At 36.2% G+C, this 15,708-nt stretch overlaps 1 protein-coding gene across 1 annotated transcript in view; it reads left to right on the top strand.

Annotated features, from left to right (window-relative positions):
* The window catches only part of mei-9 (DNA repair endonuclease XPF mei-9), a 29,226-nt gene extending 14,325 nt beyond the window's left edge, over nt 1–14,901 (top strand). The window contains exon 3 of the mRNA XM_083117187.1: nt 7,197–14,901. Within this exon, the coding sequence (XP_082973313.1) occupies nt 7,409–10,078 (2,670 nt within the window). The 5' untranslated portion in view covers nt 7,197–7,408 and the 3' untranslated portion in view covers nt 10,079–14,901. The remainder of the gene's footprint in view (nt 1–7,196) is intronic.
* Nucleotides 14,902–15,708: the final 807 nt, after the last annotated feature.

Here is a 15,708-nt window from a genome sequence, read left to right on the forward strand (position 1 = left end):
CTCATGTCTTTTGTTTTCTTGTAATGTATACGTATGTAGTACTGTGTACTGTATGTATAAGATAAACCTGTACAGTACGTGCTTTTCTTTGTTAAATAAACACATGTTTGATTATCCACATAACCTTTGGTCCCAATTAATGCAGATAAATGATGTTCTACTGTATTGATATATATACATAAGAAAATGGAAACTGTATGATTTTCTAGCATTTTTGAGAATGACCAATACTCCATTGATTCAGTGAAACATGTGGAGTTTGTACTAATAGGCATTAGTAGTCATTGTGAGCCATGCTTTTTCACTGTTAAAATGTGATGATGAAAATAACACTAATATTTTCTGTAAGATACAGACTAAATTGCAAACAGTTTCTTCTGCTAATATACACCATATTTACACATGTATAACGTGCGCCCTGGTTTTTGAAAGGGAAAAGCAACAAAAAAATTATATTTCGTATAACAGCACAATTCAGGTTCAGGAAATGGCTTTCTTACTTGTAGGATGTCAAGCTGTCAGTATGTCGATCATGAGTGAATGACGTGATTCCTATTCAATGAGTCACCTGTTGCTATGTAGACCAAGACGTGAATATCATGTGTATGCGATGAGTCACCAACCCATACTACATACTCCCACTCTCCCTCTAGTATGATTAACATTCCAAAGGTTTCACTTCTGTAACCTTATTGTTTATTCAAGATCAAGATGGGGAGTGAACTGCTGGAAGTGAATAATAAAATTAAATGTGTACCATAGTTATTTCCTACATTAGTCATGTGGCAAAGTGTAATAAAGATACAGAACTTATATGAGGCGTATTCATCAAGTAAGTACCCTTTGCAAATATTGCCGCTGTAGCGCTGCAGTCGCGACCGTGTGAGTTCTCGCTGACGTCCTTCATCCATTAGTAAGCCACAGGCAGTCGTGGGAGCAGGTCATGCTTTTTCTTCGTAGGTTTATGAAGGTTTCAAATGTTCAAGAAAATCAATCGGCCCACCGACTGTGATGTCCGGTCTGTGATTGTTTTCTCTATGTTTTCTCAATGCAAGAAACATGAAACCAGTAGACATCCACCGTCAACTGTGAGATGTCTTTAATTTTGATGTTTAAAGAAGGTCGTGAGACAGTTCACGATGAGCCAAGGAGCGGTCGGCCATTTGTTGTGACCGAGAATTTGGTGCATGCGGTCGACGTGGAAATTCGTGAAAACAGACGCTTCACAATATCGTCGCTTTCCATGGAATTTCCACAAATTTCAGGAAAACAGTCCTCTACGAAATTGTGACGGATCGCGTGGAATATCGAAAATTGTGGTCAGCGTTTCGACGAGGATGATGACGTCGAAGCAGGAAGGAGTGCATGGATGGCTTTCATCACAGGCGGGAACATTCTATGAAGATGGGATACAAAAACCAGTGCCACGCTATGAGAAATGCTTGAAAAATTGTGGAAACTATGTAGAAAAGTAGTTTAAGGTCAGTAGAATGCAGTGCAAATAAAAGAAAGTACAAAACTATTTTACTTTATTTCTTACACCCTTTCGGTACTTACTTTCCAAATATGCCTCGTATCTATTTGGCAATTTTTGACTAATTATTTTACTTTCGTTTCTTTGCTTTGAGGTTATGTTACACTACACTAGGGATGGGCTGAAATGAATTTTTTGCTGATACCAATAAAGTACCTATATAAAATTTACCAATATCCTACCGATCCAATATACAATTGCAAATGGTCCTTGAAGAACCTATATGGTTCATTGACAAAAGAAGTTGCATATTTAGACATTTACTTTTTTAAAAAAAGGAAGGGTATGGAGATTATATGTTTATATCCATAAAAATTATAACAAATTGGCAGAATATTGCACTAAATATAAAATATTTATCAATATATCGGATCGGTATAATTATCGGTAATTTTACCATATACACCGATAGCGTACCAATTAATCTGTCCCATACCTACACTACACTGTGCTATGTATTTTCCATTATGTTTTTCCAGTAATTTTGGCAGAGGTCGCTAGCACCTGTTCATAACAGTTTCTAAGGTAGAAACAATTATTGAGCAAGTTATTGTCCATTATTTCTCACACCTCCAATCTGTCAAGAGGTACATGCTCGAATTCTTCCAGAATGGCGCCACTTTTCTCAGTGTCACAAAATGTTACAGTAGAAGGTGAAAAGTCATGGAAAAGAGCCATTCTACTTTTATACGTGTTTTTTTTTATTTTTTTAAAATTTTTGATACTGCTAAAGAAATCCAACCTGGCTCCCTAACCTGCCGTATTTGCACAAAATTATAAGACTGAAGGTAAAAGACATAGTAAAAGTTTTACACTGTGGAAAAAAAAAGTTAAAGTGTTCCCCTGTGCATAGCACCACGCCATGAAGGCATATAGCGGGTGTGGGGGTAACGCCCCACACGTTCTTGATCCGGTCGTGAGTGGGGTGATGTGATCAGCATCACGCCCCTGACCGCCTTTACCCCCCCAGGGTTTCCCCCAGGTACCCATGTTATTCGACGCTGGGTGGACACCGGGGCCGCTTCCATCGTTAGAAAAGTTCCTGGATTTGAACCGGCCGGGGATCGAACCCGGGACCTTTAGCATGGTAGTCAGATGCGTTACCGACTGAGCCACTGCGGCCACTGTGGAAGCAATTTTAATGACAGTATTTGTGATGATTTCCTGCAAAACAGAAAAACCCTCAAGCATAATTTGTATTTATGCCTGTTGATATTTACATATTACATACAGTGACCAGGAGTCACTAGCATCTTGTCATGACACATTCTAATCAGGGATGATTTTTGAGGAAGTCATTTTCTATTACTTCTCCAGCGAAAGTACATTAATCTTGTAATCATTTAATAGTGTTTATTAGGCTTTATGAAAGAAAAAGAAGGAAACAAAATATATGTAGTGATGGCGTGAAGCTCATACAAAAGGACATGTAATATGTGTACTCTAAACACACTTCAATTTCTCTTGATTTAAAATTCAATAATTTACATTACAATTTACATATGTATTTTAATAAAATACCTCCAGAATTTTCACTGGAAGAGAAGTTACTGAAACTATGCATTCAAATCAAGCTGTTCAAATATTTTACAGGACCTCCACTAGAAAAATCCTTTCTATAAAAACAACACACATATATATGTGTGGTGCCAAAAACCATGGAAGCAACTTTAAGTGTGATTTTTAAAAAATCATCAAAAATGATTTTTAAAATAAAAATCATGATTTTTATCCACCCTGCGTGTGGTACACTCCTGTGTCCCCCCTGACAGACTGGAGTAAATGAAAAAAATTAGAATGTAGTGCTTGTACGTTCCTACAACTATGCAAAGTTTCGTTGAAATCAGACTGACATTTCTTGGCCCAAAAAAACAAAAAAAAAACAGATTAACTTACACAATAGAACAACAAAAGCAAAATAAGCAAAAATAACATTATTGAAGTTAACATGATACAAGAAGTACAACCTTTATGCAGACTGAAATTTTGTTCAGCTAAATTCATCTCAAAATTGGTTGTCATTTGATTCTGTAATGAACCATTTCATTAAGCAAGGTGACCAAGTTAACACCTTCTTTGTTAAACAAAGAAGAATTTAATTTGTGTTGCATACCTGATGGGAAGAACTGACCCCAATAACCAGCATGCAGTATCTCACTAGCTGAAATTGGAATTTACAGTGGTGGTCAGTGAAAACTTTACACACCTATTAAATGGGTAATTCAACTCCCAGACTAACTTTGATTGGTCACTGAATCTACTAATACAACAGCAAGATTTGTGACATTGCAGTGCATCTAAGAATTTTATGAGACTGTGTGATTATAAAGCAACTTTCAGACTGAAGTGACAAGTGATGTGTCAATGGGCCTGGTCAAAGCAAACTATTGTAGGTGGCAGCACCCCTGATGTGTCCCCACGCTTTTGATGGGCAATTCTTCTCCCATGGGGAATTTGATGCTGGGTGTGCCGCTATAACATTAATTTGCAAGTTCAATTTCATCATAACCTCAGAAATTATGTCTGAACATGGTAGATGAATTATAATCAGTGCTGTAAAACTAAGAGTTTTGAAAAGTCTATCGTCAACATTAGAAAAGATATCAGAACTCAAAAAAGCCTTAAAATTTGAACAGCACTTGTTAACGTTACCTGCAATTTTCACAATTTAAGTGTTTTATTGTTGTGAATCCAGTAAAGAATAATACATAATAATTCCAGGGACTGTATTTTATTTTTATGGTTGTATTAATAACTGACTTTTTTTTTCACGTGATCATACTTTTCAACGTGACTAGTAAATATGGTCCTTTGTTTTATATACACACATTTGTCGAGAAGAATTGTAATTGAAATAATATTTTATCTTCTGTTTCATGTCTCACAACCACTAGTTTTTCTTTATTTACATGAATTTTAATTTTAAAATTGTTGTTGCCAAAAAAAAAAAAAACAAGGGATGAAAATATGAGTGGGAAAATGTGTGCTTAATACAATGAAAACATATGTTAATATTAAGTTATCAGATAGGGCATAGTGTCATAGTGTATAATAATAAATATCATGCTCTTACACACTTAATACATTTTTCCTTTATAATTTTGGGAGTTTCTCCGATTCCTACTCCTGCTGTTGAATTACACATACACAACCAGAAAAAAAAAGTGTAGTGTAAAAATCTAAATTTTTAAATTATCATCCCATGGCAGCTAGGGACAACCCAAATGACATCAAGTTTGTGCTCTTTGTGCATGAACCTACTACTATATTTAGCCCGTTTGCGCAAACCTGCCATTGCACTTTAATATACTGTATTAATTCTTAGGTTTAGGAGAATGTAATTTTCGGAAACATATGACTGGCTGCATAATCTTAAAGCTTTGCTAAACCCATTTTTATTATCGATGAGAAATTCTTACCTTAGTTGAAAGTAACGTTTGAATAGCCATCCCATCACTCTCCAATGTAAAGCTAAGGGCAACCAAATGACGAACAAAATTATTTAGACACATAACAGGGGTGGCGCTGCCACCGGAAAAGTTTGGCAATGATCAGCCCTCAGGAATGAACCCTCGGAAACAAATGGAACCTTTCGCACCAAAGTAGCATGACAAGCTGCACATGTTGCTTGCGTGCAACTCTGACTTAGTTTTGTTATGTATGCATAGTGAATGCTTTTTCTCAAATTGGAGGTCCTGTATTGCTTTGGTCTGAAAATTGGTTAACCTTTTAGAGCCCAAGGCCTTTTCACATGTAACCCCCTTGATGCCCGAGCCAATTTTGAGCAAAATACAGAGTTTCAATTAAATGAGTGCAGATCAGAGGCTAATTGCCCTAGAGACATTAGTGTTGTACGCGGAATGAACCAGAGATTCAGACTATATAAAATTTATGCAAATATGACACATATGTGGTGGAGGGGAGGGAGAGAACACTCAAAATTCCAAAATTTCGGGGAAAAAATGGGGATTTCCCCTCCCCCAAGGAAAAAAGTACATGACAGTGTCGACATGCACATGGAAATTATCGCTGACATGTAAGGAACACAAAAATATTTGCATTATTATCTTATGACCAATGTAACGTGAGTTGTACCCCCAAAACACATGGTCAGCACACCACTGATTCAAGCTTCAAAATGCAGCAGTACCTTGAAATGACTGTAGCTCAGAGGCTAATTTCCCTAGAGAGATGAATGATATACCGTTGTCTGCAGAATGAATCACAGATTCAGACGATATAAAATGTATGCACATTCGGCATATATGTGGAGGGGGGAAGGGGGAATCCCCCCCAAAATTTTTTTAAAAAAAAATGGAATTCCCCTCCCCCCTGTTTCCCCCCAAAAAAGGACATGAAAAGGTCAACATGCACACAGCAGGCACAGATGACACTATCACACGTCACATGAAAGAAGCAAAGATGATGATAAAGTCTTGGGAAGAGTCACACTTCACTCAAAAATCTTTGGCACAAAACGAGTCTCACGTACGCACATTCTTCCAGGAGGAAAAGCTAGAACAGAGTGACAAAGCATGCCAATTCTTGCAGCTACTTCCGAATTCTATTTTTAGACAATGCAGGGTAACCTTTGTTGCCATTTGTGAAACACTGTGCTCAAGAACAAAGGCTTTTCTTCAGTGTGCTCCTGTTTACTTACATTATTACGACGCAGTTTCAACAACCCCTCTTCCCCCCAACTCCCAACCCCTGCTTGCTCCCACATGGAAAACATTCCTTTTGACCTCGGGGTACCGATATACAAACTTCCTTCCAATGCAGTTTTTAGGGTGAGGAAATGCATTGCTTTAGAACAACAAAGCGGGACTTCCTTTGTGCAAAATTTTTCCCTTGAAAAAAGACTAAAAAAAGAAGTCTCCTTTTTCCCACCTTTTTCATGAAAATAAAAAACGTGCAACAATCATTTCTGTTAAATACATGTATTAACAACAATATGAAAAAAGAAAATCAAAATTCTAGCCAAAAATAGTGAAGTTATGGTGTAAAAACTACGACCTTGACAGAACGTCTCGATCGAGACGATCTGCCCACCGAGGGTTACATGAGATCATCTCGATTAAGACGATCGGGCTCCTAAAGGTTAAGAGAAGTAAAACATTTTTGTGATTTTCATATACTGTTATGTTTTTGTAACATACTCAAACATCCTGCAAACTCACCTATCCAATCAATATTTGGTTTATTCAAACACATTAATCATAATTTTGATTTTTTTTTTTTGTGCAAGGTTTTTGTAAGGTATAAGACTATCATGAACATGCAGAAGTGAAACTTCTGTGCAGTTGTGCACAAAGACACAAATTGCCTAGCTATTTATTTTCCTAATTAACCCAAAATGCCAGAAGAAAATAAGAAAAATATATATATTGAGGGTTTTGTTTCAATACTTCAGCCACACGTTTCACAAAACAAATGAAAATGGTGATAGACAATATGGGTGCATCCATCTTGGTGCCTGTTCATGGCTATGCCATTTTTCAGTTTATTTTCCTATAAATTTTCAGCACCATTTGATATTTATCATATGCCATATATATTTCACTCTTGTACCTAAGATGTTGATATTTTTTTATGTACTGTATTTTTAAGTACTTATTATTTCTTAATACTTACACTATCCAACATTTTGTGTTCTTTCCAGGGTGCTAATGAAGGAGTGGTTGGTGACCATTAAGGACTGCATATTCAGTTTGCGTGTGTTAAAGTTTGTCAGTGGTTTTGTGTTTGCTGAATTTACTCAATGTAACTAAGGTATGTAAGAAATTGTTTGTTCAAATTTGAAGTTGTATATATTTCAAAAAGGTGTAAATAATTTTGATTTACTGTGTATCTGTAATTTTAAGAATTCTAAAAATGTTGCATTTTCAGAATCAAATGCTCATAGATGTATTACAAGAAGATGGACTTGTAATTGCTGCAAAGGGATTAGGTACAGAACAGTTCTTTCTCAGTTTGATTAAAGTGTACTGTGATCCTGGAAATTTAGTTTTGGTGGTGGGAACATCGAATAAGGAAGAGGAATTTTTCATTAGTCAGCTTGATGCAGAAAGTGTAAAACCATTACCTAAAATAATAACAACTGAATTTGGAGCTAGTGATAGAGAGAAGATCTACAAGGAGGGCGGAGTTCTGTTTGTTTCTTCTCGCATTCTTGTTGTGGATATCCTGAAAGAGCGTGTACCTCTTAGTTTAGTTACTGGAATACTTGTATTTAGGGCACATCGTATTTTAGAATCATGTCAAGAAGCTTTTGCAATACGGTTGTACAGGCAGAAGAATAAGCAAGGTTTTGTGAAAGCATGTTCCAGTTCCCCACAGTCTTTCACTGTTGGATTTGCTCGAATAGATCGCATTATGAGGACACTTTTTGTTCGAAACTTATATTTATGGCCAAGATTCCATGCAACGGTGACTAGCAGTTTAGAGAAACACAAACCAGTGCTTGTGGAACTTCATTTACAGATGACATCTAGCATGCTTCAAATACAAACAGCCATTTTAGATCTGATGAGTTTCACAGTTAAGGAACTGAAAAGATGTAATCCAACATTGGATACTGATGAGCTTACTGTTGAAAATGCCATATCCAGATCATTCCATAAGATTTTGCAGTTGCAGTTGGATCCAATATGGCATCAGTTAAGTCCAAAAACAAAACAGTTGGTAGCCGATTTGAAGACCTTGAGAAGTGTTCTAGGTTATTTGACTCAGTATGATTGTGTGACTTTTTACCTGTATGTGCAATCTCTGAAAAGTGCGGAATATGCAATGAAGAGCTCTGGCTGGGTGATCTTAGATGCTGCCGAGACTTTATTTGTTCAAGCTCGCAATAGACTTTTTGGTAGTGCCAAAAACATCCATTCACCGCAGAAAGATAAAGCAGGGAACAACGATGCTCAAAAGGATGGAAGTGAAACTGAACCAAACCTCGAATGCAGTCCAAAGTGGCAAGCTCTTTCTGAAGTATTGGCAGAAATCCAAGGGCAGATAGACAAGTGCAAACCAAAATCCGAAAAAGTTCTAATCCTTGCAGAAGATGCAAGAGTATGCAAGCAGCTGGTGGATGTGTTGGCCTTGGGTTCACGAACTGTCTTAAGCGAACTATATAACAAAGTAGTTGGCAAGAAAGTGACCACTAATGCAACAGAAGAAACAAAAATGAAGAAAGGGTTAAAAGCAAAAGCCAACAATGATGATAAAAGTAGTACGACACTTACGTTGACTCAGCTAGTTAAAAATGCTGATGAAAAAGCAGAAAAAAGCACAAGGAAAAAGGAAGAAAACAAGTGTGATGATGATGATGAAACAGATATTAAATTCATGAGATCTCCAATTATTCTTGTACAGCCACTGAAAAGTGATGATCCTTGTAATTTATTACGGTTTTTGAAAGAGAATCAGCCATCGTATGTTGTTATGTATGATGCAGACATGGCAGCTGTTAGACAGTTGGAAGTATATTCAAGCTCCTGCCCTGAAGCAAATCTCAACGTGTACTTCCTTATGTACCAAGGATCTGTGGAAGAACAGGCATATCTTACTACCCTTCGCCGTGAAAAGGAAGCATTTGAACATTTGATTAAAGAGAAAGCATCCATGGTAATTCCAGAAAATAGGGATGGTCGAACTGATGATCATCCTGACCTTATAAGAGATGTAAGCAAACCTAGTGAGATTAAAAAGTCCAACATATCAACTAGACACGGAGGTGTACAGTCAGAAGATTCTCCTAAGCAAATCATCATTGTAGACATGCGAGAATTTCGTAGTGAGCTTCCAGGTCTTATTCACCATCGTGGAATAGACATAGAACCAGTTACATTACAAATAGGTGACTACATTTTGACTCCGGAGATATGTGTTGAAAGAAAGAGCATAAGCGATTTAATTGGATCACTCAATTCTGGCCGTTTGTATAACCAAGCTCAATCAATGACACGGTATTATGCAAAACCAATGCTGTTGATAGAATTTGACCAAAATAAACCCTTTGCCTTGCAAGGTCACTATTATGTATCAAATGATATCTCCTCAAATGACGTGGCGGCCAGGCTTCAGTTGTTAACATTGCACTTTCCGAAGCTTCGTATTGTGTGGTCTCCATCTCCGTATGCAACTGCAGAATTGTTTGAGGAATTAAAGCAAGGCAGAGAACAACCTGATGGCATCAAGGCTGCTGCTTTAGGTGCAGAAACACCAATGGATGAACTGTGTGAGAAATACAATTCTAATATTCAAGATTTTGTAAGTAAACTACCTGGCATTAACACAAAGAATGTATATGTTCTTTTGAACAAAGTTGAATCTTTAGATGATTTATTGTCTTACTCTAAAGAAGCTCTGGTTGAGCTATTGGGGAATAGCTTGAATGGCAATGCATTGTGGGATGCTCTACATAAACCACTGAAACCACAGGAGACTGTTCCAGTTGATCAGCCGAAGAAGAAGGAAAGAAAGAGAGGCTTTAGAGGCAGAGGAGCACAAGCGAAGATGGAACTACGGTCCTCTTCCACAAAATCGTGACAGAAATTTGTTATTTGGTTATTTGGAGCCACTGCACGATACTGTTTGATGTCCCCAAGTTATTGGAAAATTTCCAGTATTACCATTTAATTTTTTAAGTGATTCAATAAGTTTGCATTGAACTAATTATGTGTTCATATACAGACACTGGGGAAAATTTCTGTAGTAGATGCTTGCACAGAGAAAATTGATAGCCTTTTAGGATTTTCATTATGTCAACAACAAAGCTGAAGTATTTTGTTGTAGGTTACAGGAAAATTAAGAATTATCTTGTGAAAGTGTAAGAAAATCCTACAGAAGGAAGAAGAAAAAGAAATTCATCTGCTTAATAGAAGAGAAATACATTAAGATGAGATAAATGTTTCAGGAAAATAAAGAACGTTTAAACCACACGCACTAAAGACAAGAGAATAGGAGAAATGATTGAAATTATTTTACATTAGCATAATCCAACTTGAACCTCATCCAAAATTATATTTTTAACAACTTACATTCAACATAAGGAGCTAATATCAGAGCCTGTTATTAGTAAGTCACCTTATTGAGTAACTCAGGGCTTCCCCTTAGGTGGTCTTTTTGAAATCAAAATTACCATCAAATTTTTGATCTAAACTTTCCTTTCAATTGCATGGAAGTTGAGATCAAAATGCTTGAAATGACAGGTGATCATGAGAGTTTTTTTAGAATTGTTCAACTGATGACAACTTGTGTACAAGATCGTAGTTAAATATATTTTTATTCATTGTTTGGTGCCATCATATTTTAGATTTGCAGTGAATGCTGCAACTAGGAGTGCAGCATGAAACTCTCATGTAGACATGATAAGTTTATTTTCTTCTTCCTTCAGTATTAACTTGTCATGTGTGTGGTTTTGTTCGGCTATCATTTCAAAATTTGTCAAAAAAAAAATTGAAATAAACATAACATTATTTTTTGACTTGACTTTGTTGCCTATGAATGCTATATAAATTTCTGAATATAGTGTTGACTAAAAAACATATCCCCAGGTGCAATGTGTGTTGAAAATTTAAAGGAATATTGCACATGTAATTTTCCAAAGTCAATTTGGTATGTTGTTGTTGAATATATTTACATTTTCATGTACTGTATTTCACCACATAATTGTCGCAGATATTATGCTTTATTTTAAAAATAATAACTGTACTCTTTATTACCAGCTAAACTGTCTTTGGTTGAAGATTAGGATGCACAGAATACTCATGTATTATGTTAAAATCATGTTAAATTTGGGTAGTCCAAATTGACACACATTATTTGTGTGTGACTGTTTAGCATACATTTTTCTGGTCTGAAAAAAGTTAACACATTTAGTTACTGATTTGTGCATTATAGTCGAAATATTACATTTGAGAGTATTCGTATCCATATGCCACTGATGAATACATTGCTGCTCTGTTTATCTTTTAAGCAGTGGGACAAACAGAATTATGCCATGCGACAATTATGTGATGGAAGGTTAAAAACCAATTTTTGGATTGAAATAGCCAGGTGTGATGATTATACAGTGAAATATGGTACCAGTAAATTGTATGCCACATAATTATATGTGTGCATATTGTTTGGAAGGGATGTTTTTCTCTACAGGAAACGAAGTGAAATGAGCATTTGTGCTTCAAAGAGAACTTTAATGAAAAATGAAGACTGGTAACTCATGTACCACTTTGTTTACCTTTCCTTGCTACCCTTCTTAGGTTCCAATTTCCCTCCACATCTGACTAGGCAGCATTGTGATAAATCACGATTTTGGGTGCTTACTCAATAGACATTAGTTACCTGTTTGAATCATTTAAAATTTATTTTAGTGTATATTTATTACATCACTTACCTATTACGTCACTATATTAGAGAATATTTTGACTGGATCAATAATCACAGGTAAATGAACAATAAATGTACAGCGTGTCCAGGGTAAAAGTATCCAGAAATAATTAATTATAATGTGAGAACAACACGCTTTGTATTCTTAATCTAAAGCTCAGTGGCAGGAAATTTCTTTTATCACACTTTCGAGGTCACTGGTGCAGATACGTCACCAATAGTCACACATTTACAAAAGTGACATAAAAAAGAATATTGAATTAATCGAGATATGGATGCCATTTCAAATCTTGATCCAGTGTTGTTCAGTGATGAATCAAACATTCAAAGTTAACAGACACAGTTGCTGTATTTTGGTTTGTGAGGATCCTTACCAAGTGATATAAGGTGAAGCAGTTGCTCTAATAACACCTCAGATGCTGGAAAAGACTTAGTGAGAGCTCGAGTATCATTTTTCACAAATTGTGTCCATATTAATATTCATGAAAACTTGGTGACTTAACTTGTATAATAATTACTACAGGGTGTTTCCAGGCTGATGAGACAAACTTTCAGGGATGATGGGGAAGAGCACATGTATCAATTTGAGATAAGGAACCCTGGACCGGAAATGACTTAATCGAAAGTTATAAGCGAAAATCGGTGTACGAAGATGTAATACTTTTACTACCTGCACAAGTTTCACAAGCTGCTACATTCACAACAGTTGTTCAAAGTGGCGTCCCCCAGCTTCGCTGCAGGCATGACATCATTGCACAAAGTTCTGGCGTACCCATTGGAACAACCCCAGGGTCGTTCGAACAATGTCACAGGCAGCGAGAATTCTTGCCAGGAGATCCTCTTCAGTCTCGAAAGGTGTCTTGTACACAAGACTCTTCACATGACCCTGCAAGAAGAAATCAAGTGGGGTCAGATCAGGTGACCGAACAGCTTGTGCAGGTAATAAAAAAGTATTACATCTTCATACACCGATTTTCGCTTATAACTTTCGAATGGTCTTTTCTGGACTAGGGTTCCTTTTCTCAAATTGATACATGTGCCCTTCTCCATCATCCCTGAAAGTTTGTATCATCAGCCTGGAAACACCCTGTATACTATGATAAACTTTATAGCTTCAGAGATTTATGTATGAATTTTTTAATACCTTTAGCCCGGACACTCTGTACTCTTATAAATAATGTATGTTTCACAGTACCCTACAAGACAATCAATGTTCTTTTTTCACTACTTAATCCTCTTTCAGAGCTATAAATTATAGTATAAAATAACATGAAAATATTAGTTATAATTCAGAAGAATATATTATTGCAACTACGTATGTTTTCAATACTTCATACTTACACCATAAGCTACCATGTTACTTTGCATTTTGCATTCTCAGTTTTATATAGATTTAGATGGTAAATTAGTTTCTATGTTTGTTTGTACACAGTTATCATAGCATGGGAAGCATGCTATGATACAATGATATGATACCAATACATTATTTTTATTTGAAAGGCATCTTGGCAATTAGCTTCGATTGAAAATGCAAAAGAGTTGTAATAAAAATGCCATTATTAAAACACACAAGATTACACTTTGGAATAAATATTTCTTCACAAATATTTTAGAGAATAATTGAACACCACATAATCTTGAGTTATATGTTACTCGAAATAAAGTACCACTAAACCACTATCCTTCATGCAGTAATAGTTTCATTTTGACCATGCCATTGTGGTTGTCGTGGGTTTTCATTAAAGCCTGGTGTCATTACCATGAAGAATAACAACTGTAGGTCTCATAGTAATATATGTATTCTTTATTTAAGTATTTATCTTCACACCGATGTTCATTTCGTGGTAGTCTCCGGGCTTTGAGCTCCTATGTGTCCGTTTTAGATTTCTTATCTTAGATTATAGCCATCCTTGCAAGACAAACTTTCTGAGTTGCTTCATGTCTCATCTACTCTTGCATAGTTCAAAAGATCTTTCAGATTAAGGAAAAGCTTAAACGTATTTGCAACCTTAATAGCATCAACATGGGGTTTATTACAAGCATTTTCAGACTACGCTTATTGCCAATAAATGTTTTGTAAGTGTAGACCAACAAATGTGTTATTTCATCTCACTTTTTGGAAAAAAAATTTTAACAGTGGTAGAGTATAAGAAGCATTTTCTACATATTTATTTATTTGTTTATTTTAGTACTGTTACATGTGTACATCTTTGGTTAACTTGCAAATTAATTATTCAAATTATCACAAATTGAACGTGGTTTAAATCAATGAAGTACTACACATTGGTTAAGTAACTGTTCATACTATTGTCTAAGCTATGCTGCTCAGACTTACACATATCAGGTTCCATCTCTCTTGAAAACTTTAAAATTCATTTCCAATGGGGTTGTTTTCAATGTACTGGTGGAAATCCAAAAGAAGATTATTAAAACAGATGTTATAAAATTCAGTGCAGGTGGGGGAGTACAATCTGTCACAAAATTTCTGAAGAAACTTAACAAGAAGATCATAGAAATTACTCTTAAATATTTGGTAGGGTGCTGTTTGGAACCCGAAGCAAGGGTTGAGTCAGAAAACAGGTTCCATCCTCTTGTGTGCATCTTGAGGAAGATGAAGGCAACAAGCATCATTAAACAAGGATATATATATCATGGGAATTTTGTGCAAAGACTGTACGAATTTTGACAGGTCCAACATAGTAAGCATTGTTCATGTACTTGTGCCATTGTTACAAAGGAGTGTACACACACAAAGAGTTGACTCTGAGGGTTATGATGACTTTGGCAGAGAGAGAGAGAGTATTACAGAGAGGCAGTTTGCAGAGATGAGTTGCACGCAGTGCAGTGCTGGGCAGTCAGATCTACACAGGAGTAAACCCCCACTTTGGGTTGCTACTAGAACCATGCTTAATCTTATAGTCAACTGCTACATCAAATCGACTAGCAAGTTCACTTGCTACTGGACTGAATATCAATTTCTCATTTCGAATCTGTAAATTCCACCAAGATAGATGTCTACTTCCATCAATCAACTGCCCTATCATGTAAGCGCGTGGCCCAATATAATCCAGAGGGGAATGGGAGTTTTAGAAGACATGGCTATCATCATCTCAGAACTAGAGTCACCAAACTCCAACCTAGGTGATCATCAAATAATAACAGCATCATCGATATTTTACAAAATAGACAAGAACGGACTATTAATTTAAGATGGTGGAGGACTTCCAATTTTTCTCAGATACCTGAACGACGAGAGACCAAGGAAACTGTCCATTACAGGTTGCATGGCTGGAAAACTTTTTCGAAATGCATTTATGGTTTGAATATTCTCATGTACGAAGGTCTTGTTTCTATTATCATAAAACACATGAGGATGTATAACAAGAAGTATAGTGACGATGATGATTCCAGGACATATTTTGACACTGGTCTGTCTTGAGATGTCAGACTCTTATGCAGAGAAGTATGAAGTAGACTGTGTTGGTGATACATCTCAGGAAGACCTGAGTTTGTACGTTACATGAAATCTGCAGCTGGTAGGAGAACCAGTACTTCACCTTCAGAAGTAAGCATATGCAGGCCATCCAAAAAGGCATGATGTGAATTCATTTTGAGAGATCTCCGATTCTGAACTTGAAGAGGATATACCAAGCATATGCATCAGGAACCAAATCAACAGAAGTAAGTTGTATTGTCTTTAATATGTGGAGTTTCTCATAAATGTGTAGTGGTACTTTATTTAGAGGAATGAACAATGTTAGATTATGTGGGATTGAGTTATTCTCAGTGAA

Source organism: Lepisma saccharinum, chromosome 2 (assembly GCF_977018435.1).
Source record: "Lepisma saccharinum chromosome 2, izLepSacc3.1, whole genome shotgun sequence".
In the NCBI taxonomy this organism is placed as follows: Eukaryota; Metazoa; Arthropoda; class Insecta; order Zygentoma; family Lepismatidae; genus Lepisma; species Lepisma saccharinum.